Source organism: Ictalurus punctatus, chromosome 4, assembly GCF_001660625.3.
Source record: "Ictalurus punctatus breed USDA103 chromosome 4, Coco_2.0, whole genome shotgun sequence".
NCBI classification, from domain to species: domain Eukaryota; kingdom Metazoa; phylum Chordata; class Actinopteri; order Siluriformes; family Ictaluridae; genus Ictalurus; species Ictalurus punctatus.
Window position 1 is genome coordinate 9,755,854 of NC_071284.1, and position 24,004 is coordinate 9,779,857.

The following is a 24,004-nucleotide window of genomic DNA, read 5'->3' on the forward strand; positions in this document are numbered from 1 at the left end:
GTAGACATTCCACACCATTGAAGTAACTGTAATTAGAAAAAAATGTGGGATGAAGAAAATAGTTTGGGCAAATTGCTGTGGTACAGGTGGAATAAAACACTGTAATAAGATGTGCAGTCATAAGAAAATAATCAACTTCAGTGTGGTAATAGTAACTCAGCTTAGCTTTGGGCCACATCACACCCCATCATTGATGAAATCCTCAGTTATAACTGTTAATGTCAGTCACACTACTATTTTATTGCAGTTTTAAACTGGCTGAAGTGGCAATTTAAATGCATTACTTGTTATGTAATGACTATAGGCTGATAGTAGATTTCTTGCAATACCCACACACACTCATTTAACCACTGCATGGTACATTTAACCAGTCAATTACAGTGAGTAGGAAAATCCAAATTTACAGACGAACCAGAGCAAAATGATAAGCACTTTGGGAACTTTTTAGGAACTTTTTTAATGTTTATCATGTACATATTTATTCCCAGACCATGTTTAATGTTGTTTCCTTTTCATTCTATCACATTTAATTATAGGCTCTGCAATTTTCTTTCTTTTTTTTTTTTTATCCTGAAAAACACTTGCTAAGCACTTTTATGGTGCTATAATAAAACCTCGAGCAGGTTATGCAGTTGTAACGTAAGCATATATTTTGTAAATGCAACTCTGGGTTAGAAAAACACCAATTGCTACGAATCACTATTTGCAGATGAGAACACTTGTAAACCAAACTGCGAGTGAGAACATTCACAAGTGGTCCTTTCCAATACGCTATTTCTTCCAGCCAATTAGAATAGAACAGAGACTGCAAGCACTGGCTTGCACATGCTTATAGGTCTGTAGTATAGCAGTATCTGCTTTGGATGTCTGGAGCTTCAGAGTTTACACTTTTCATTAGGGCTGTGCAGCTTATGGTTTCCTGCAGTAAAATCACTGGGTTTTCAAAAATATGCAGGAAAATCAGTGCAGCTCTGTCATAAAGACGTATAAATTTAATAAATTATGGTCTGAGCACAAATGTGCTGTGTCATCAGGGGTGGAGAGTAACAAACTGCAGGTACACTCATAAAAAAAAAAAACTTGAGCACATCGTTCTTGGCATTTTTTTGGAGTAGAATTAAATCATAGTACTTTCTACCTGAGATTTTTTTTTCACTACATTGGTTTTTCATCACCATTATAGAGTAAAAAAAAAAAAAAGATAATTCATTCAACCCCAGACGACTGTAAGCCAATTAAAAATCAGAGTGCAAATTTTAAATAATTACATTTCGAGACCCACTCAAAACAGAGCAGTTTTCTGTCGAGTCATTTGGAGCACCAAATTTTGAGTCAGCAACAGCAATGTGTGAGAATGTGAAGACAGATGAACATGGTTGGCTAAATTGATCAGTTTTAAATGCTTCAAAGGAAACAGCGTCATGATCTGCAAATTATCTAAGCCAGGCGTATCCAATCTTATCTGGAAAGAGCCAGTGTGGGTGCAGGTTTTCATTCCACCTGCATCCTCCCCAGCTCTTTGCGGATAAGATTGGACACTCCTGATCTAAGCTAAAACTCGAGGAGATATCGGCATTTCACAGCTCAGCGGCCAACCCATGGAAACATGTGCAGTTAAGCCATTAGCTACCTGACTGAGCTAGACTAGCTAGCTATTTTTTTTTTATGTTTCACAATTTAAAAGCTCTGTATTAAATTTAAGATGTCACTTTGATGTTCAGTAGCGATTACATCCAATAGGTAAACTCAGCATCTTTGCTAGATAGCTATCTAGATAGCTAGAAAAAAAAAAAAATTGGTCAGTAATGTAGGTGCTGTTCGCTTGGGTAGTTAACATAATTGTTCAAAGATTCATTCATCAGATATATTTCTTGATATATTTTTGGATTAGTTGTGTCAAATGTAGACATGCATCCATCTTCCATACTGCTTATCCTACACAGGGGAGTCTGAGGCCTGTCACAGGGAACTCTCGAATGGGTGCCAACCCATCACAGGGCACAATCGCACACACTGACGCACAATTTAGAGATGCCAGTAAGCCTACAGCACATGTCTTTGGACTGGGAGAGGAAACTGGAGTACCTGGAGAAAACATCGAAGCATAGGGAGAACAAACTCCGTGCACACAGAGTGGAGAAGGGATTCAAACCCCCGACCCTGGATATGCAAGACCACCAAATCACCGTGCCCCCCAGTTGGAGACAAAAACTTAGTTTTTCACCAGATTTACTTTCACTTAAGTAATTTCTTGAATGCTATTATATTAGTTATTACTACAGTAGTAGTATTTCTTACCCAGGTCATTGTGTTTTGTACCTTTCCATCACTGCCTGCTGTTTATATCACAGAAGACTGCAGTACTCTCACAGCAGTTTCTATCTGCTCATTCCTACATTTTTTTCCATTCAGCTTTGCCTCCAGGAGACCTCATAGTGACCGTGTGCTTGTCTCAAGAGTAATTCCTATAGAAGTCTGTTCACTGCACAAGCTTGTTGTCCTTTTTGCTGTACACAGCAAACTGATGTGCTATCGATTTGTTGGAACAATAAAAAAGAGGGTTTTTTTTTTTTTGTCCTTCTCAGAGTTATTAAAGACATGATGAGCTCCTGCAGGTAGGAGGAGGAGAAGAGCAGAAGAAAGAGTCAGAACTGTTGCTGTGTAGAGAAACCAAGCCCCAGAAGAACTGATGGGATGCCAACAAGGAGGGGAAGGTGATAATGATGGAAGAATAGAGGGAAGAGTGGAACTGAGGTGAGCTCAAACTCCGAGAAGACAGGATGAGACTGAGAAAAAAGGTTCAGAGTGAACAAGGCTAGCTGCAGGGTGCAGAGAAGGTGTTGAGATGTTATGGCAATTGATCACAGGAGGATCACGCACTGCTGTACTGTTTACAGTGCACATACGCGCCACACACACACTCACACAGTGTTGTTCAGCTTTCTTCTCAGGTTCAGTCTATCGGGAAGTGCTCACCTATTTCTATCAGCTCTCATTAGGAGCAGTGAGAACATAAAAGAGAGGCAGGCTGCTGTCACTGTGGGGGTATGACAACGAGGAGGATCTGCAAAAGCAGTCAAAGGAAAAGGAGGAAACCACATGCGCGCACACACACACACACACACACACACACACACACACACAGGCACACCAAATAAAACTTATTTCACTGTAACTGAAGAATATATAGATATGCTCATATTTAGATATTCTGAAAAGTTTAAAACAGTAAAGAATGCACATAAAGCCATGTAGATACAGGTCAAGAGCTTCAGTTAATGTTCACATCAAATATTGGAGTGGGGGCAAAAAATGTGATCTTTTTGACTTTGACCATGGTATGATTGTTTGTGCCAAATCGTCTGCTTTGAGTATTTCAGAAACTGCTAATATCCTGGGATTTTCACACACACAGAAGACTCTAGAGTTTACACAGAATAGTGCAGAAACACACAAAAAATCCAGTGAGTGGAAGTTCTGTGAACAAAACTGCCTTGTTAAAGAAAGAGGTCAGAGGAGAATGTCCAAAATGAATCGAGTTGGCAGGCTACAGTAACTCAAATAACCCCTCTTTACAACTGTGGTGAGCAGAAAAGCATCACAGAACAAATAAGCACGTCAAACCTTGAGGCAGATGGACTATAACAGCAGAAAAGCACATCGGGGTTCCACTCCTGTCTGCCAAGACCAGGAATCTGGGGCTGTAGTGAGCACAGCCTCAGTGAAACTGGACAGTTATAAATATACCAGGCTGTGGTAAACACACAAACGTTTTGAAAGGCACATTTTTCACTGTTCCCTGGGGGGGACATTTGGGGCTACTGGAAAAAGTGTTCAAGAAAAGAAAAGAGTAAAAATAGAAATTTTTTTTAGAATTCTATATTCCAAACAAAACTTTTTAAGACACGTTCCTTGCTCTATTATTTTGAAGAGTGAGAGTCACACTGAGGTAAAGGTTGCTATAGTAGTTAATGCTATCTATGTAATTAAATTTGTGCCAAAAGTATTCAATGTAACTTTTCAAGAAATGAACAATAATATATACTGAGAAAGAATAAAAACTCTCAATTAACTTGGTGTCAAAAATTTAACATGGTCTTCAAATGAACCGCATTCTCTGTTAACAGTTTTTGAAGGTTCATTTTCACTAATCGTGGTTAGTGAATGCGCTACCAGGGGTTTCATTTACGCTTTCAAAGTTTTAATTTACGCTCCGCAAGTTTACATTCACCATTCTGGCACAAACCTTTTGGGTGGACGGGCTTAACATCGCTTTACTCTCATTGGCTAGTGAGATTTGGATCGACAGCTCCCTGACTAGGAAGTAGAGACGTCGGCGGGGTGAATTTTAGAGAGTGTTCTGGATGCCAGTTCTCTGTATAGTTAGAGTGTTTGTACTTTGTAGTGGAAATGACTTCCATAAGTTCGTAATTAAAATTTGGGTAGTCTCATATGACTTTTATTTGAGATGAGCTCTCAGGAGCGTCACGGAGCGCCAGTCATCATCCTCCTCCTCTTCAGTTGGACACTCGAGCTGTCAATTCAAATCTCAATAGCCAGTGAGAGTAAGTCGCTGTTGCGCTCGCCCACACGTGAGATTCGTGCCAGAATGGCGAACATGTGAAGCGTAAACTCTGGCAGCGTATTCATAAACCACGATAAGCAAAAAAGAAGCTTAGAATACTGTTAACAAAGAATGCTGTATATTTGAAGACCATGTTAATTTTTTGACACTGAGTTCACTATTTTCAGTTTCAGAGTGTTTTTCGTCTTTCTTGTTATTATATACAGTATATTTTTGTTTCTTGAAAAGTCACATTCAATAATTTTGGCACAAAATGTAATTCCATATCTATCTATCTAGCTTGCTATTTGCTGTTGTTTGCCACGTAGCTTGTTCTATGTCTAAATGTATCCTTCTATGACAGGGGCTCAGATAATTTGAGCAGGCTCGCTAATTATTACATGTTTATTATGTTTTGAAGCCTAATGAGACATGTGTTTGTGCTCAATTTGCCTCCTATTGCTTTATTTATTCTGTAGTCCTTCTGTGCACTCTGGCTTGACCATATACGGCTGGATTTCCCCATGCAATAATAAATCCAAAACACTTTTATTAGTCATTATATTGCTTGAGTAATTCATGCTCTCTATTGTAATGATGTACTGAAGAACACGAGTAAGATTATAGTCTATTTTTTCACTATGATATTTGGCTCTGTAGCAGCTGCCATCTGTACCATTAACCTTTGTGTCCTTTTGTATCTGTCCTCCCACAGATATGTGAACCATTTCATTTTTTTGTTTGTTTGTTTGTTTCTTTACATCTTTTAAGGCTCCGTTCTCACCTGTTATTTAAATGTGTTTTGGCTAACTGGATCGTACGTGGTCAACCGATGTGTTTTAAATGCATCACTCAACTCATGATGCGATACGATTCATGATACCAGTTTCACAATACCATTTTCTCATGATTTTTTCTTTTTAACAAAATGAGATTTAAGACTAAATTATAAATGAAAAAGCATCCTTTTATTATTTCTCAGACAAAATGCTGCACATTTCTTTGTGAAATTTAAATATCTTATGTCAAATAACAAAATTAAATTGAAATATCTTATGTCAATTAACAAAATAAAACTGAAATTCTAAATCAAATAAATAAATAATACAAATAAAAGAAATATCTTCATGTAAACAAACTAAGGCTTTGCCTGTTCTCTTTCCTAGCTTGGATTTATTTTAAACTTAAAAAAAAAAAAAAAAAAAAAAGAAATATCAGCATATACACATTTTCTATGACAGAAAATGGCCTCATATCTTTTGCCATGAAAACACTGATGCACATTGTGATCTCTGTGGCTGTCTTACTCGTCAGCGTAAGGGGGGGCTGCAAATCCGCCGGTCAGTGTGGTTTGGCCTATTAATAGCTTTTTAGGTGCAGGTGGAGGGGACTGGAGCTTCTCACTATGGTGATGGTGTATATGCTGCACCATGTTTGTTGTACTATTAGTGGATATTAACATCTTGCAGTATCTGAACACAGTTTTTGTTTTGTCTGTTACCACCTCACTACTTTCATTGTTAGTCTTCGGAAAGCCAAAATGCCCTCACGCCTCCGATTTGAATAACATCAACATCTACACTTGCGGAGCCATGTTTGCTACTAACGCTACAACTTGCTCGCTGCTATCGCGCCTGTAAAACGAGTTCTTAGTATACAGCCTCAGTGCCCCTGCTGCTTAAAACGAGTATCGCGATTTGTGTAACATCTCAACGATTTGAATCATCACATATTTTCATCAATTTTCCACCAGCTCAGAGTGCATCGTTACATCTCTACTGACCCACATGTCATTAGAGCGGGTTGCCAACTATGCCAAAAGCAACATGATGTCTTCAAAACCAGCCTCAAAGCTACTCACTTAATATCAAAATGCACACAAAGTGTATATTTAGTTGTCAGAGGACATTTTCTAATGAAAGCACTGCACCCTGGATTTGTCAATAAAAGCTTTACATGCACTGTCAGTGGCAGTCTGCATGGCATTTTGTAGCACTTTAGTTCAGCAAAACACTTTATTCATCAATCATATAAACTGAAAGGTGCTCTTAACGAAAAGAAAGTGAAGTGGATGGGAAAAAAAAGCATGTAGGCTGTAGCTATAGCCCTTTTAAAAACTGATCCAAAAATAGTAATAACAAATACCAAGTCTTTAATAGCAGTACTTTAATAGCAGTTTTTAAAAGTATCTCAATTCCATGTGAAAAACATGAACCTAGCAGTAGCCGTGACTAGCCAATCTGTTAATATTGTCCTGGATGCATAAGATGCATTAGCATTTACATTACAAATGTCCCTGGCCAACTCTCAATGTGGTTTGAGTGAAGGGATCATAATAGGTCTCTGAGACCTCTTGTACATAGCACGGACCAGAAATTGGCTGGTAAGTTTTTCTAAGCATCCCGGAGAATCTGCAACAGTTTATCTGGAGACTCTGACTGTCACAGTTGCTTCTGTTTTTGCAGGTAATCCCTGACAGCCTTCATTATGCTTTTTTTTTTGTTTTGTTTTTTTGGTCTATTACATAATATGTTGCTTTTGTTACTGACACAGACATTTTTTCTGTAACATTTTATTTTTGTTAGTAAAGTTAATGTTTGTGGATGGTTTTGTGCTATCTAAATACTGCAGAAGTCAGAGAATAAACATCTACAACAAAATGTGTATGAAAAAAGTTTATATATGGAGCCCAAGACATACCATCAGTAGTTTCCCAGTATACAAACCATAATGATCTTTGATCAACATGATCTCAAAAAGTGTACCCTATTTATGGTAAAAGAATAATGATTTTACATTATACCCTTTTAAAATAATGATAATATTAGAGGAACTGCAAACAGACTTACAGTCCCCTCTGAATGTACTGGAGCAAGGCCACTTGTATTGCTTTCGCTATACATTGAAGACATTTGGGTTTGAGATCAAAAGATGAATATGATACAACAGATAAGAATTTCAGCTTTCATGTCCTTATATTTACATCTAGATGTGTTATACAACATAAAACATGGCACCTGAGCAAAAGTATAGGAACAGATCGTCTTAAAGTAAATGAAAGTAAATAAAACTTAATATTTGGTTGCATATCCTTTGCTTTCAATAATTGCATCAAGTCTGCGACTCATTGACATCACCAAACTGTTTTATTTCTCTTTGTGTTGCTTGTGTTGCTTGTACTACAGCTTCTTTGAGTTGTTGTTGTTGTTGTTGTTTGTTTCGGAGGGTTTCTCTCTTTGGTCTCCTCTTCAGGAGGTGCAATGCTGCTTAACTGAGTTAAGGTCTGGTGATTGACTTGGCCAGTCAAAAACATTCCATTTTCCCTCCTAATACAATCCTGTGTTGTTTTGGGTCATTGTCTTGCTGCATGATTAAGTTCCTCCCAATTACTGTAGATTGGATGCATTTTTCTGTAAATTGGAAGACAGATTGTTTCTGTAAACTTCTGAATTCATTCTGCTCCGACCATCATGAGTTCCATCATCAATAAAGATTAGTGAGCCAGTTCTAGAAGCAGCCATGCAAGCCCAAGCCATGATACTACCTTCACTATGCTTGACTGATGAGCTTCTATGTTTTGGATCATGAGCAGATCCTTTCTTTCTCCACATTTTGGCCTTTCCATCACTTTGGTAGAGGTTCATCTTTCTTCCAGAACTCTTGTAGCTCCTCTCTGTATTTTCAAATTCCCAATCTGGTTTTCCGATTCTTACTGATCATGAGTGGTTTGCATCTTGTGGTTTGGCTTCTATATTTCTGTACTTGGAGTCTTCTTCAAATAGTGGATTGTGATACCTTCACCCCTGCCCTGTGATGTTGTTGGTAATGCAACTAACTGTTGTTTTGGGGTTTTTCTTCACAGCTCTCACAATGATTCTGTCATCAACTGCTGTTGTTTTCCTTGACAGACCTGTTCGATGTCTGATTGTTAGTAAACCAATGGTTTCTCTCTTTTTCAGGACATTCTAAAGTGTTGTATTTGTTATGCCCACTGCTTGTGCAATGGCTCTGATAGATTTACCCTCCATTCTTTACTTCAAAATGGCTTGCTTTTCTCCCATAGACAGCTCTCTGATCTTCGTGGTGGTTTATCCTTTTTAACAGCAATCTTCACAGGTAAAATCCCAGGACTCAAATAAAGAGTAGACATTCAGAGCTATTAATTCTTTAAACAATCAATTAACTGGGCACACCTGGACAGCAAGAAACACCTCAGTCACCTGTTCCAATATTTGTGATTACTTGCAATTGTTTGATATCCATGAGAGCAGAGTATCTTTTTCGATTTTCTATTTTTAGATTTTTTTTTTAAATAAAAGATCAAAAGGTTAAACAATAAAGACAATTTTTCACAGCCTTCTTTGCTCATATTTACCAAGGGTGCCAATATTAGTGGAGGAGTTTGTAAATCTGAGAAAAAAAATCTTAAATAGAATAAAAAATAAACTTGCTTTGGCATCCCTTAATGTGCATTAATTAGGAGGTAGATAAACATATCTCAGATAAACTGTGAAAAGAGATTTCAAGCTGTCTCACTACTGAATCAGTAATGGACAGTATTTTACTTCTGGTATTTTATTATTTCCTTAAGTGCGCGCACACACACACACACACACACACACACACACACACACACACACACACACACACAGCTGTGGCCCACATATTTGTCAGGAGGAGGTCAAGGCTGGAAGTCTAATGGCAATCAACAGTAAAGGTTGGTTGATTCTGATTATTCACAGATGGCGTATGGTTATTAGGACAGCAGAGGAAAAAGAGCACTGGCCTTGTCTTCCACTTTGCTGATCACGCGCACACACACACACACACACACACACACACACACACACACACACACTCCACACTCCTCAACCCTTCAGTAGTTTAGAACAATTGGGGAATTAGTCCGGCTGATTGGTTAAGCAATTTGGAAGATGTTGAGAGGAAACTTAAATGATTCATATTCTTACCCTGATTGCAGAGAATGGTAAAAAGTAACGCTATTTTTGTATTTTGTATTTTTGTATTTGCAATGTACTTGCGTTATAGACATACGACGGACTTAGCAATGCGGAAAGGGCGGTCACACTAAGAAAATCTTCTCCAGGTCACCTTATGTAAATGTGTATCAGAAAAAAATCAAATATTAAACATCCCTGCTGAGAGCACCGCATAGAGAGGCAGAAAAAAAATCAACTGCAAGAGTGACTTCTATAATTAACCACAAGATCAGAGAGACAGGCAGCACTACAGGACAGCAATGAGGAACCTCAGGAGGTGAATAGCCACTCCATTTGCAAAAGTGCATCGTGACACATGAGCATGGCCCCATGTTAAATCTCTTCTAATTCCAAAGAGTCATATAATGGCAAGCATGAAATCATTGCAAATCTGCCCTTTATTGCTTTTTTTCCCTCCTTAAAGCTCTTCTTATCAGCATGAATTTCACATTAGCATGATCCATTGGGGAGCTTCACCATGGAAAATGCTGCAATAACTCGATTCGCCCCATACCTCATGTCTCATCCTCGTGAGATCAAGGCATCGAAGAACAGAGGTATGAAGGGCTGCCTTTGTGTCCGTTTGAGCATAATTAACACAATCCTTTAGTGAGGCCTGAGGCAGAGACACACTGAGAGATTTAGTGCTATACACACCAGGCTTAGATGTGGTCTGTTTTTTCACACAGTGTCATGCGTGAGGTAAAGGGGAAAGCAGAATAAAGAGCGGTTAAAGGAATGGTAAGGTGCAGGAGGTATATGAAAGATTAGTAAAGTAAGGGAAGTAAGGGTAAGCGTGATAGAGAAAAACAAAAGCGGTGAAAAGATGAGGCTTAAACGACTAAACAAGCTCAGAAAAGTCACTCTCTGAAATAGAAAATGGGCACCATGGTGGTGCACTGGAGAGTCACAACTCCAGGGTTCAATCCTGAGCTCAGCTTACTGTCTGTATCAACTTTTACATGATCTCCCAGGTTCTCCAGTTTCCTCCCGTTCATTCATTCATACATTTTTTTCCGCTTATCTGGGTCCGGGTTGTGGAGGCAACAGTCTAAGCAGGGATGCCCAGACCTCCCTCTCCCTAGGCACTTCCTCCAGCTCCTCCACAGGGATACCCAGGCACTCCCAGACAAGACGAGAGATATAACCTCATCATCTAGTCCTTGGTCTGCCCCCAGGTCTTCTCCCCTTTGGACATGCCAGAAACACCTCCCCAGGTGTTCCATCTAGGCTGTATTCCAGGGATATGCTCTAGATCCACTGCACCAATGATCAGGATAAAACAATAATTCACACTGAAAATTAATGTATGAATGAATGAACCTTCAAATGTGCTGCCTAATTCACAGCAATTGGTTAGTATTAACAAATGAAAGCATTGCATTAATCTATTACTACATTCTGTTTACATTCTCTCAACCTTACTTGATGGGCAGCTGCCAAACAGCTAAGGTTAGAGGCTCTTAACAGTTTATTTCAGATGGTTCTCAAAAAGCACTGCTGATAAACTACAGGGTGTTCCAAAAGTGTCCATACATAGAGGACTATGTTTGCCAGCACCACATTGGTTGTGACCTTATCAGTGGATGTTTGTGGCCATCCACTTCTTGGTTGTTCAGCAACACTTCCCGTCTTTTTGAATTTGTTAATAAGTTTGGCAACAATGTCGTGTGTGATGTGCTCGCCAAATTAAAGTCCATCGCATCCAGATCCAGCCATGAGAATGCTTTAAATACATTCTTCTTTTGTCAAAGACATTCTTAAAGGCTATCTGAAAAAATATATATTGCAAACTAAGTATGAAAAACTCTGGAAGACGTTTTGCTAAACAGTTTTAATTTACCCGATGTGTGGCGACTTTTGGGACACTTTTGGGAAAATCTCCCAAAATTTTGGAAAACAGCCAAAATGAATAAATAAATAAATAAAAGTTTTCATACCAAAAATATACTTTGACATCTTTACTTTAAGAATGCCTAGATATATTTTACCAAAATGATGTATTTTTGTATTTATTTTCTAACCTTACTTTGGCTGTCTGCCTACACAGAGTATGTTGTGTAAGGAGGCAGTTTCAGAAATACAAAATGTGATCAAGGTTTTTGGATAATTAAAAGCCAGAGTAAAACAGAATCAATTAAGCTTGTAATCAGATACCAGCTGTCAAATTGTCTGCAATGCTCCCACATCACCATCAAAACAGAGAAGAGCACTTATATATTCTGTAGAGACGGCAACAGAGAAAGTTTTAAAATGAGGCTCCGGTTTGTCAAATGCTACAAGTGACTATAACCTCAAGTGATGAGACAGAGACTCATCTGCAACTGGATCCTGGACTTCCTGACTGGGAGACCTCAGTCAGTCCGGATCGGGAACAGCATCTCTAGCACCACCACACTGAGGACGGGGCCCTCCAGGGCTGTGTTCAGTCCACTTCTGTTCACTCTGCTGACTCACGAATGTGCAGCAAAGTACAATTCAAATCACATCATCAAGTTCGCAGATGACACGACGGTGGTGGGCCTCATCAGCAAGAACGGACTTGTGCAGAACCAACAACATGTCTCAGAATGTGGACAAAACAAACCTCACCTGGTCCCTCAACACCAGCTCCATAACCAAGAAAGCCCAGCAGCATCTCTACTTTCTGCAAAAGCTGAAAAAAGCCCATATCCATCCCCTCATGTTCTACAGAGGAACCATCGAGAGCATCCTGAGAAGCTGCATCATTGCCTGGTTTGGAAATTGCACCATATCGGATCGCAAGTCCCTGCAGCGGATAGTGAGGACAGCTGAGAAGATCATTGGGGTCTCTCTTTCCTCCATCATAGACATTTATACCACACGCTGCATCCGCAAAGCCCCCCCCCCCCCCCCCCCCCCACACACACACCCCTCACACTCTTCAATCTCCTGCCATCTGAAAAAAGGTACCGAAGCATTCGGCCCTCACAGCTAGACTGTGTCACAGCTTCTTCCCCCAAGCCATCAGACTCCTCAATACTTAGTGACTGGACTTACACACATACACACTCATACTGAACTAAACACCATCCCACTCTCCTTGCAATTTTTGCACATTTCTGTACGGACAACCTGTATTTTTGCTGCTACTGTACTTATAAAAATATTATGTTCAACTTCTTGTCATCACTATCCTCTTCACTTGGCTGCTACCACAATAACTGCTATGTCCACACATGGTTTAAGCTAATCTGCTGAATACTATGTCATGGTATGTTATGTTTATATGCACAGCATTTTTTTAAAAATAGATTTAAAAAAAAAAATTATATTGTTATACTTGTTATATCTTTTTGCACTACCTGTTATATCTGACACTTCCATACTAGAACTGTGTACTGGTCTTTGCTACACTGTCACTTACTATGACCATTGTATTGCTATAGTAGTTACTCTACTGTCTTGTGTTGCTTGCACACGTTTGCATGTGCACTTTATGTAGAATGTGTAGGTCTTTTTTTAGTTCCATGTCATTTAATGTGGTTAGTGTTTTGTTTTATGCAGCGCCATGGTCCTCGGGGAACGTTGTTTTCACCGTGTACTGTACATGCTGTATATGGATGAAATCACAATTAAAAAGCCATTTGTCTTATAAATGAAGAGGCAGACAGAGCATGAAATCTATAAATGTAATATTCTCCCTTTCTACTTTCAGGTAACCAGATATTAAAATGCTAGAACTTGTGATTGAGATGCATGCAAAGAAGAAACATATAAGTTCAGGGAAATTTGCAGTTTTTAAAACTATATAATGTATAAAATGTCAAGATGTGATGATGTGAAAGGATTTCACTGAAGTGTGGAATAAATGAAACATACACTTCCCATAGCAGGTTCATTGCTGTCGATTATTTTTAGATGTAACATTTCCTCTGCTGTTCTTCAACAGTAAAACAGAATCTGGAATCATTAAACTTGAAAAGGTGCCTTGTGATGATCGCAGACTGCACAAGCGAGTGAGTTTTTTTCATACAGAAAATCCATTTTTTCTCATCTCTAGTGCATAGATACAGGTTCAGATAAAATAGCCCACGTTAGCCTGCTTCCTGATGCAGAGTCACTAAGAAGAGATCAGGAAGGTGAGGGAGGAAGAGACAGAGTACAGTAGACAAACAGAAGGAGACACATCAGAGTGTAATAGAAAGTTGAAGGTTAAAGAGGGTTAAAGAGGGTCAGTTCTATCACAATAATTTCTTCTGGAATTCAATTAATAGTTCTTGTATGGTAGCACTTCTTGTATTGTTCTCTGCTTGATATCACTTTGCTTGTATCTTTCTCATTTGTAAGTCGCTTTGGATAAAAGTGTCTGCTAAGTGAATAAATGTAAATGTAAATAATGCTGAGCATCTCTTAATCAGAACTCTAAAGGTGTATGGCGCACGGAGGCGTTTTTACTTAAAAAAGTTACAGGTGATTTTAACTTGTTTAATATCAGACATGAAATGCAAAGGTCTTTATGAACAGCTAGTGCTGGTTGGATTGATAGAAATGTGCAAATAAATCAAAAGCAGGCAGATTTTACTTTCATGCTCACTGGAGCAGGTAGTCTGATATGAAGCTTGAGGAACAAAAAAGTCCACGTTCATTAACATGAGAGCATATCCAATATGTGTACAGTGCTGTGCCATGCATTTACTGCATTCATTCATCCTGGGTGTAGTCACTCAGTATGTTTACATGGACATCAATAATCCGATATTAACCTGATTAAGACAATACTCTGATTAAGAAACTAGCATGTAAACAGAAATTTTTTATTACCTTTATTACCTTAATCTGACTAAAGTCATACTGGAAGTAAACACAAATGGAATTAAGACGTGTGGAGTATTCCTGTTTTAGTCGCATTATCGAAGGTGAATTACAGATATGTACACCCCTTATTCACATTATTAACATCATGTGGGAGATTTCACCGCATTTTGCGACAGGACACGTACACACACGGCAGTGCTCAACCGTTTGACGGCAAACAAACACGTTTACCATGTAAACGTAGGCACTGTTGTTTCAATCACCAATTTTCTATATTTTGGGAAGCAGAACCAGCTCAGTTTATTTAGAAAATATAGCATACTGGTACAAGTACAGATAATTGAGAGAGTGGATGGGACTGTTTAAACTTGCTGTGAGAGTGAGCAGGATTCACCAGAATTCATTCAGGAGCAGGCAGATGTGGGATTTTAAAAAATGGTCCTGTGTATCCTACAATTGCAACTCTTCCATTCATGGTTAAATGTTACTTGTTGCAAAGCATCTCAGTTAATTGTCTCAGAAGTAGGCATTACATTTTTTTATTTTTTTTTTTAGAAATGCTGAGGTGAATGAAGTTTTATTTATTGCATTGATTTCTCAGTTAGCTGACATTTTGTATCCAGTATCTAACCAGCCAGGTTAGTGGGCTGACAATTATGAATGTTAGTGAAAGTCATGTTAGCTATCTAAATAATAATCATTCGTGTTTTTTCTTCTTCTTTTTTCTTTAAGAAGCCCATTGGCCCAAGATGTTTGGTCCAAAGAACAGCATGAAAAATGTCTATTTATAACACGACATCTTAACAAAAACAAAACAAAACAAACAGACTAATATATATATATATATATATATATATATATATATATATATATATATATATATATATATATATATATATACCTGTGAGCGTAAGGATTTTAAAATCAGCGTGAACCCTGATCGGGAGCCAGTGCAAGGACCTCACTGTTGGAGTGAGGTGTTCATTTCTCCAGAAACCAGTCAGGATCCTAGTAGCAGAATTTTGCACACATTGCAATTTTATTTAGTGTGGCTTTAGGAACCCCTGCAAAAAGTAAATTGCAGTAATCAATACGAAAAAAAAACAAAAGTATTGATAAGCCTTTCAGTCACAGGAGAAGATAGCATAGGGCGAAGTCTAGCGATATTTCTAAGATGAAAAAAGGAATTCTTGACAGTAGATTGTACGTGTGGGTCAAAAGACAAACTCGACCCTTTTGGCAGCACAATGGAGACCTACACAAAATTAGGCAGGTGGTTTTAATGTTATGGTAGATCAGTGGATACTTAACAGCATAAGAGCACCTAAAAAGGTTAAAACATGGAGACAAATTACAGAAAGATGTGAATTAATTGAGGTGAAAACAAAATGGTCTGATGTGAAAATGGAGCGGAAAAAAAGATCTACATTGTACCCAGGTGATCACGTTTCAAGTGTCTCGGCCAACGTGCTGGAACTGTTGCGGTCTTAAAAGAAGATGCCATGGAAAATGGAACCGATTTATAAGCCAGCTTTCATCCTCTAACAAAATCATACTTTCCCTCATAGCATTCCATCAGCTGAGGCATTTGTTTATGGTTTATGACTATGTGCAGACAGAATGCTCATCCTCCATTTATATGGCAACCTTTCTTTTGTCATGAGAAAAGGTGATGTTACACAGTTGTAAACAGTCGACTGTCTCAATGGTTTTGGAGTGTGTTGCAGTCATCAATTTTGAAATGAGTGTATATTTTCAAAAATAAATTCAATTCACAAAGTAAAACATCAAATAATGTGTGTTTACAATATAGTACAGGGTGAAGTGAATTTTCAAATGAATTTTTTGCTTGTTTTTTTTTTTTTGCTTTTCGGAATTGGGGTTGTAGCTGTGAGTGCCATTTGCTTTTTTGCTACAGGAGAATATTTGATTTCTTTGTATTTGTTTTATTTCTTTTTGCTATCCTCTTTTCTCTTTTGATAGACCATGAACTGGAAGAAGAAGTTTTTAAGAGAGATTGGTTGAAGGTATCCTGCTGATTTATGACAGTGCACGACAGGTCTTGTCCCTGCCATAGGCACTGTCTGGAAAAATTACTTTAGAGGTGAAAAAAAAGAAAGAAATGGACACCTTTGACCCTCTCTCATCTGACAGGCACATAGCACACTTTACAAAGGGAAGAGCTGTGAGGTTGCCTACTTTGCCTAGAGCAAAGCAGTACAAACACACCTACACACACATACACACACACACACCTGTACACTAAACAAAAAAGGATGCTTTCTTCTTCATTATTAATATATTATTAAATCATATTATTACCTTTGTAAAGGACCCATCACGCATTATGTAATAGTTAGGATCAATCTTACGCAAGCTTCTCTCTAACACTACTCTTGTAGGCTGCTATAGAGAAAGCCAAGAAAGCCTTATTGAATACACCCCAAGTGCACTCTCTATACACTCTCAAAAGAGGTTCACACCACCCGAGGGCACACGCTTACACAAAATCTGGAGACAGCACAACATTTTCTCTTCAGTGTGCCATTATCATACGTATGCTGTTTATTGCTTTTTTTTCTCTCTTTCTTATCCTTTTGGACTCAAAGGCAACACATGAGTGTGAGAGTTTTGTCACACAGCAAGTGCACACACACATACAGTATACACCACTTCTTCATCAGACATACAGTGGGGTCCTAAAGTCTGAGAGCACTAGTGAAAATGCTTCTATTTTGCAGTCTTTTCTAATGTAATATATCAATTTTCATTACAAATTATATTACTGACAACAACATGACTGAAATATTGAAATGTTTACATGAAATTGAAGTTTCATATTATTTGGTATGTTCGCTTTTTGCTTTAATGACAGTGTGCGATCGAGCTGGCATAGACTCCACAAGAGCAGAACCTTATAATCCATTTTCTTTCAAATCTACTGGAAAGCTGCCTGAGCGCATACTTCAGTAGAAGAGATTAGGAATGAAGAAAATTTGACCTTTTGTACAAAGAAGTTACCATGGTCAGTATCACACATTTGGGACCAAGAAATAGTGCAGAATCGTGAATATTAAATATTAAAGATATTGAACATTTATTTTCTATATTTCAGTATTCTAAAACATTCTATTTATTTTAAATCTTAAATAAAAACAAAAAAACAAAAAACAGATTTTTAACATGGTCTCAGAATTTTGGACCCCACCAAATCTGTAGGAAAAAACAGGTCCTAACCCACCCTGGACCCAGAAACTCTTTTAGGGAGCTAATGATGACAGCTGATAATTTCTAAAAATGGTCTCATTAATGACTAAAGACCATCAGCAGAATGTCTAAAGCAATCAATGGGGTAAAGCACAGCCCCGTTTTTAGATGGTGTTCCTGCAAGAAACATTCATTCTGAAGCTTTCAGACTGGTTCTCGTTCCTTTCTCCCCTCATTCTCCCTAATAGCTATGACAATGGCCAACAGGGGAATCTGTAAAATTGGAGATATACTCAATGGGAATCAAATGAGGCCTATTTCTTTCTTCTTTTTTATTATTCAGAGCTGACCAGAGTATAACAGTACCCTTTAGTTTGATGGGAATCACTGAGGCCTGGGGTTTGAAATATCTGAGTGTCATTTGAGCTGCCTATTGTACTGTTAAACTCTGATTATTTTCAGGCCCATTAGAAATCACATAAAGACCATTATAAAGCATATGATAGAGAAGGACAGAAAAGATCTGTACATAAGAAATGCTGCAGTAAATACATGAACTTTCAAATGATCTGATATCTTGGATAGTTTGATTCATTAAGTAAAGAATATAACATAGCAGGATGTGCAGTTATAGGAAACTAATCATGATAGGGTGGTGTAATGTGGCCTGATGTAACGTAGAGTTACGTTTACATTACATAATCACCCCAAATTGATTACGTTCCTACAACTGCATGTTCTGAAGTGTTTTATTCTACTTACAATTAAGCAATTGTTTCGCATGATACAAAGAACTGACTGTAAGCACTAACACTTCTTATAGAAAATGTCACCATATCGATGTTTCAACATTTTTCATTGTTAAATATGATGTTTTTTAAGTGCTTTAATGTAAGCCTATCATCACAGCAGTACTGTCAGAGCTGATCTTATAGAAAGTGAGTTCATACCTTCTGGCCAATCAGATTTGAGAATTCAACAGTGCTGTGGTATAAAATTTTTTACAATTATTTCATCTGTTTTAACATCACAAAATTCAAATTTAAACTATAGAGAGATGCGTAATATAGAGTACAGTACTCATGACTCATCCTGTTTTGTGTTCAAAGTCTCACCTTTCCGATGGACCTGGGAAACGGTGCACGCTGGTTCTCAGGCACAAACATAGGCGGCACCAACAGGGATCTCTTTGACCTATATGGCGTCATCTTTCCGACACCCAGAATCTCCTGCACAGCAAAATAATAATAAAAAAGAATATTAAAGATATAATCTGCTTTCATAAGAACTCCTTATATTGCTTTAAAGCTTAAGACCTTTGTTTCTTTGTTTCTACTAGCCATTTATACAATTTCCACTGCAATTAAAGCACCAGAAAAATGCTCACCCATACACAAACTAACTAAAACAGTAGAGACTGGAGTAGTGCAGTATCAACCGGAGATCCATGAACTATTTATCCATTAACAACACTTTCCCTATTCATCCTTTTAAGATCTGCTTTACACTAAGGCCATTTAATTAGCCACTGTATACCCTTTCCTTTTTCAAAGAAACCCATTATAACAATCAGGAATCTGCTGCGGCTGTCACAGAACAGTAGCCAGAATACAGCGTAGCATTTATTTATTTATTTATTTATTTATTTATTTATTTATTTATTTCCATCAGTGACCTCATCTAGTCATTAAAAGTGGATATTAAAGCAAGTCTGCCTACTTCACCAGTCGCACTTGGTTTGAGTGGACGTATAATTAAAAGGTGCCTCCTATTCACAGAAACTCAAACAAAGCTAATGATGTGCTGCGAAGGTCCATTGTTCTGTGAGATTCCTAATGGACTGAACGTTTGTTTAAGCTTTCCCAGAGTACTAATCGGTGAATAAAGGAGAGAAGAGAGCAAAATCTAGCAAACAATGGGGAAGTGTGGGTGAAGAGGAAGTCCACTGTTGTCCGAAGAGGCCTCAATGCTCTAATATGCTAATAGTTCAAATGTCACTGAGCTCGTTTCATATCCTCTTGGCAGAATGCTATTTCAGAGCACAAAACCAAGAACTATATAAAAAGGCCTTGCTTAGAATGGTGAATGAAAGGTGCCTCATATACGGGGAATACGGTATTGAGTGTGTGTGGGTGTGCAGTTTTTGTAGGAATGCTGTACATGCCTAATGTCATTTATTTGCATCTAAATTCAATAACTCAGGTAATCAGCTTCTCTCCTGTCAGCAGCTTGAAGATTTCCTCTCTTCCTCACCCTGATGGGCCTCTCGTTTCCTGCGTCTTTGTCATTTCATGCAATTAGAATCCTTCAGGCCATCAGTGCAAATTATATTTGTCACTCACGCCATCAATGCCACGCTGAAACCGAATGCATTAGCACAGAGGCAGTGACCCATGTGAGTTTGTTCTGCCCTAGGTAGCTCAGTCACTCAAACATGCCAATAGAATAACTGCCAACATCTTATAGCAGAAAAAAGACCAACAGTGATGCATGAATGATGTTTTCAGATCAGAGAATAGAAATACAGTCATGTGGAAAAAATAAGTACATCCCATGTACAAATTTCTATAAATTATTTAGATATTTTAACATATTTGGACAACCAAATATTTGATCCTCTTCGAAACAGTGCCTCTTAATAAAGTTGATACACTCTATCAAATGACATATAAAACTGATATGTTATAGTAATTTTGAATTTTGATCACACTTTAAATTAACCAAAAACCAGATTAGTCACATGGAAAAAGTAAGTATACTCTTACATTTATCACACCATCAAATCCATAAAATTAGAATCAGGTGTTCAAGATTGGGTGCCAGTGAATAGAACCTGCTTAGGGAGTGCAGGTGGAACCTGCAGGTCTTATTTAAACTGCTCACGTCTAGTGTCTGGTGTTCGCTTTGTTATAAAGGTGTGTGGTGTCATCATGCCAAGATCTAAAGAGTTCTTTAAGGCCTTCAGAAAAACGGCTGTAGATACCTATGATTCTGGCAAGGGATTTAAAAAGATCACCAAATTCTTTGAAATATATCATTCCACTATAAGGAAAATCATCTACAAGTGGTGCAGATTTCAAAGGAAATTCAGCCCAAGGGCAGACTATCTGATGCAAAACGATGTCTGCAAGAACCCCAAAATTTAATCACAGGATCTGCTAATAAGTCATTGAGCTGTTGATGTCAAAGTGCATGCTTCTACAGTCAGAAAGAGATTGCACAAATTTGACCTCCATAGGAGGTATGCCAGGAAAAAGTCTTTGATGTCTAAAAAGAACATTATAGCAACACTACAGTTTTCCAATGAGCATATAGGCAAAGACCAGGCCTTTTGGAATAATGTGCGCTGGACAGACGAATTGAAGATAGAGTTGTCTGGCCACAGAGACATGTTTGGCACTGACTAAAGACGGCTTTTCAGGAGAAGCACCTCATACCAGTTGTGAAACATGGTGGTGGTAATGTTATGGTTTGGGGTTGCTTCGCTGCCTCAGGGACTGGAGAGCTTGCATTCATTGATTCAACTATGAATTCTGCATCATATCAAAGAGTGGTTGAAGATAAAATGAGGCCATCTGACCGAAAGTGGACCTTTCAACAGGATAATGATGCTAAGTATACTAGCAAATCCACCGAGGAAAAGCTCAAAAAGAAGAAATGGAGGGTTATGGAATGACCTAGTCAAAGTCTGGATTTTAATCTTATTGAAATGTATTCAAATGGAGTTGAAAGAGGCAGTACATGCAAGAAAAGCCTCAAACATCTTGCAACTCAAAGAATATTGAATGGAAAAGTGGTCAGAAAATCCAGAAGCCTGGTGGACAATTATGCAAAACGCCTACAAGAAGTTATTTCTGCTGAAGGGGGCAATACTAACTTCTGAGACCTTTTCTAAGACCACTTACTTTTTCCACAGAAGAATATCACATCTATGGATATTGCTGTTGAATAAATGATTGAAAAAGCTAATTTTCCTTCTGTTTTTTTTCAAGCATATCAACTTTATTAACAGAAACTTTTTCAAAGATGATCAAACGTTTGCTCGTCCAAATATATCAAAAATATATGGGGTGTACTCATTTTTTCACATGACTGTACAGAAAATTTTCATACAGAAATGCCTCAGATTCAGTAAGACAAAAAAAAAAAAAAAGGAAATCCTAATTGCTCCCTCGTGACGAGAAAAGGTTTGAGAGTGAAGTGAACAGATTAGCAAACATCATCATCACATATGTACAGTAAGTCTGTGTTTGCCCTTTGTTTCTGCTGAACCTATTTCCTTCTAAGCATTTCCCAAAGAGACAATCCATTTAGGGAATGGATGGATCACACTGGCGTGTATACACTTAGTCTAGATATCTGAATGAGATTCTCATCAGTAGTCCAACAGCCAACACTCAACAAAGTCTGATGCACTGAGTTTACATAGATTATAGGTTAGATTAGCAATTTTTAAATCCCGTTTTTTCTAGGTTTGTAGATTTCCAGGTAAAAGTTTGTTTCCATTAAAAGCTCTGTAAATGGAGGGGCGGGGGGGGGGGGGGGGGGGGGGGTATGTGTACCATTAACATCCACCCAATGCTTTACAGACTCTACAAACCATCTATATTGTGGACTGTCATGAAGCAGTCAACTCATCAACTCATTCTCAACATGCCCTATCGTTCAACATATCATAAAATGTCTCAATAAAGTCCATTTAAATAAAATTTAAAACTGTGGTAATACTAGTTATAATAAAGGAAAAAGAATACAAATGCCTTAAACAATACCTTAAATGTACTGTACCTTCGCATAGGGGCAAGGAACTCCATTCTTCTAAAAGATTCTTCTCTAGATTTTTTTATTTATTTAATTTTTTTAAATGATAACGATGATACTGTCTAACACATTTGTCCAGACTCAAGCATGCCAACTGACATACTACTGTACTAAATACAGAGGTGGTGATAAATCAAAAGAAAAAAGCCACCATCAATTATCTTAGTAAGGTGCTGGGACACCACAAGCCTCCAGAACAACTTTGCATGCCCTGGCACCAGTTCTACACTGGAACTGTACTGGACTGGTTGAATGCCATTTTTACAAAACATATTTCCTCAGTTGATGTTTTGATGATGGTGCTATAGTGCTGTCTAACCAGTCTGTCCAAAATCCCCTTTAAGTGCTCAGTTGGGTTGAGATCTGTTAACCGTCATGGCCATAACATGTGATTTACATCATTTTTATCATCATTAAACCATCCAGTGAGTCCTCATGAATGGGGCGGAGTCACCCTGGAAGAGACCACTCCCATCAGGATTGAAATGTTTCATCCTAAAATAAAGATGATCAGTCAGAATAACTTTGTATTGAACTGAAGTGAATGAAAAGTGAACATACCAGCAAAATGCCACGGCATAATAGAGCCAATGGTGTCTTTTATAATTCGTCACCCGTCTGTGTATATATAAGACTTAATTGAAAGCCTGGTTAATGACAGTTACCTGACAGATGGTTAATGATTTGAGTGAATGATTAGAGTGTATATAGAGGGCTAATAAATTGGTTGCCTGTCAATTCAGCAAGCTCTGACTTTGCTCTAGCATTTAGCGGTCTCATTTATCAAAATGCTTGAGGAACAATTTCTAATTCTGTGTGTAAGAAGTGCCAGTACACACTATAAATTGCCATTTATCACATGTGCATACGCTCAACTGTATTCAATGGATGTTGATAAATCCTACACATTCTAAATTGCTCTGCTCATGCATGGCCACACTCGCTTATATACAGAAAGCCCCCAAATCACCATACTGTATAATGGTGAAAAACTTCCTTTGAAAACTGTGATTTCATGGCTATGTGTGTGTACTCAATTATGCCCTAATTACATTTGGAAAACCTGCGATGGCATGAAAATCCCTCATTGTTGTCTTTTCAGCTGCTGTATTAAAAAAGTGATACCAATACATGTAGGACATGTGTAATAATTCAGCTTATGGTTAGTTGGAAAAATGCCAGACCTGTCTCCCTGTTCTTGTTGACATGTGCATATGGCTAAAAACCCTGGAGTAGAAAGGACTGTGCTAGGGCTGTGTCTTGCCAAGGGCCTCACGATATGATACATATCACGATGCATGGGTCACGACACGATATATCACGACATATTGCGATACAGTACATATTGCGATATATATTGCAATACTTGTAATACAAAACACACTGAAATGTATGAAGTGCATATTGTGTCACTGAACACTTTCAACTAAAAATGTAGATGCCACAAAAATCATATAAAAGTAAAGTGCATTATGTAAACAATTTTGTTTTTGTTTTTTAAATGAAATAGCCAGCATGTAAATAAAAAATTAAATGCATTAAGTAAACATTAATAAAACTGAAATAGTCAGTATTGTCACGGTTTCCGAGCCAGAGTGTGCGAGCGTGCATGAGCCAGAGTGCACGAGCGCTC

The 24,004-nt window shown here is 38.0% G+C and overlaps 1 protein-coding gene across 1 annotated transcript in view; it reads right to left on the reverse strand.

The window, feature by feature from the left end:
• The window catches only part of cdh13 (cadherin 13, H-cadherin (heart)), a 419,656-nt gene that overhangs the window by 226,566 nt on the left and 169,086 nt on the right, over positions 1-24,004 (reverse strand). The window contains exons 4-5 of the mRNA XM_053677941.1: positions 18,666-18,779; positions 11,852-11,857 (exon numbers count right to left, since the gene is read on the reverse strand). Coding sequence (XP_053533916.1) covers positions 11,852-11,857; positions 18,666-18,779 — 120 coding nt within the window. The remainder of the gene's footprint in view (positions 1-11,851; positions 11,858-18,665; positions 18,780-24,004) is intronic.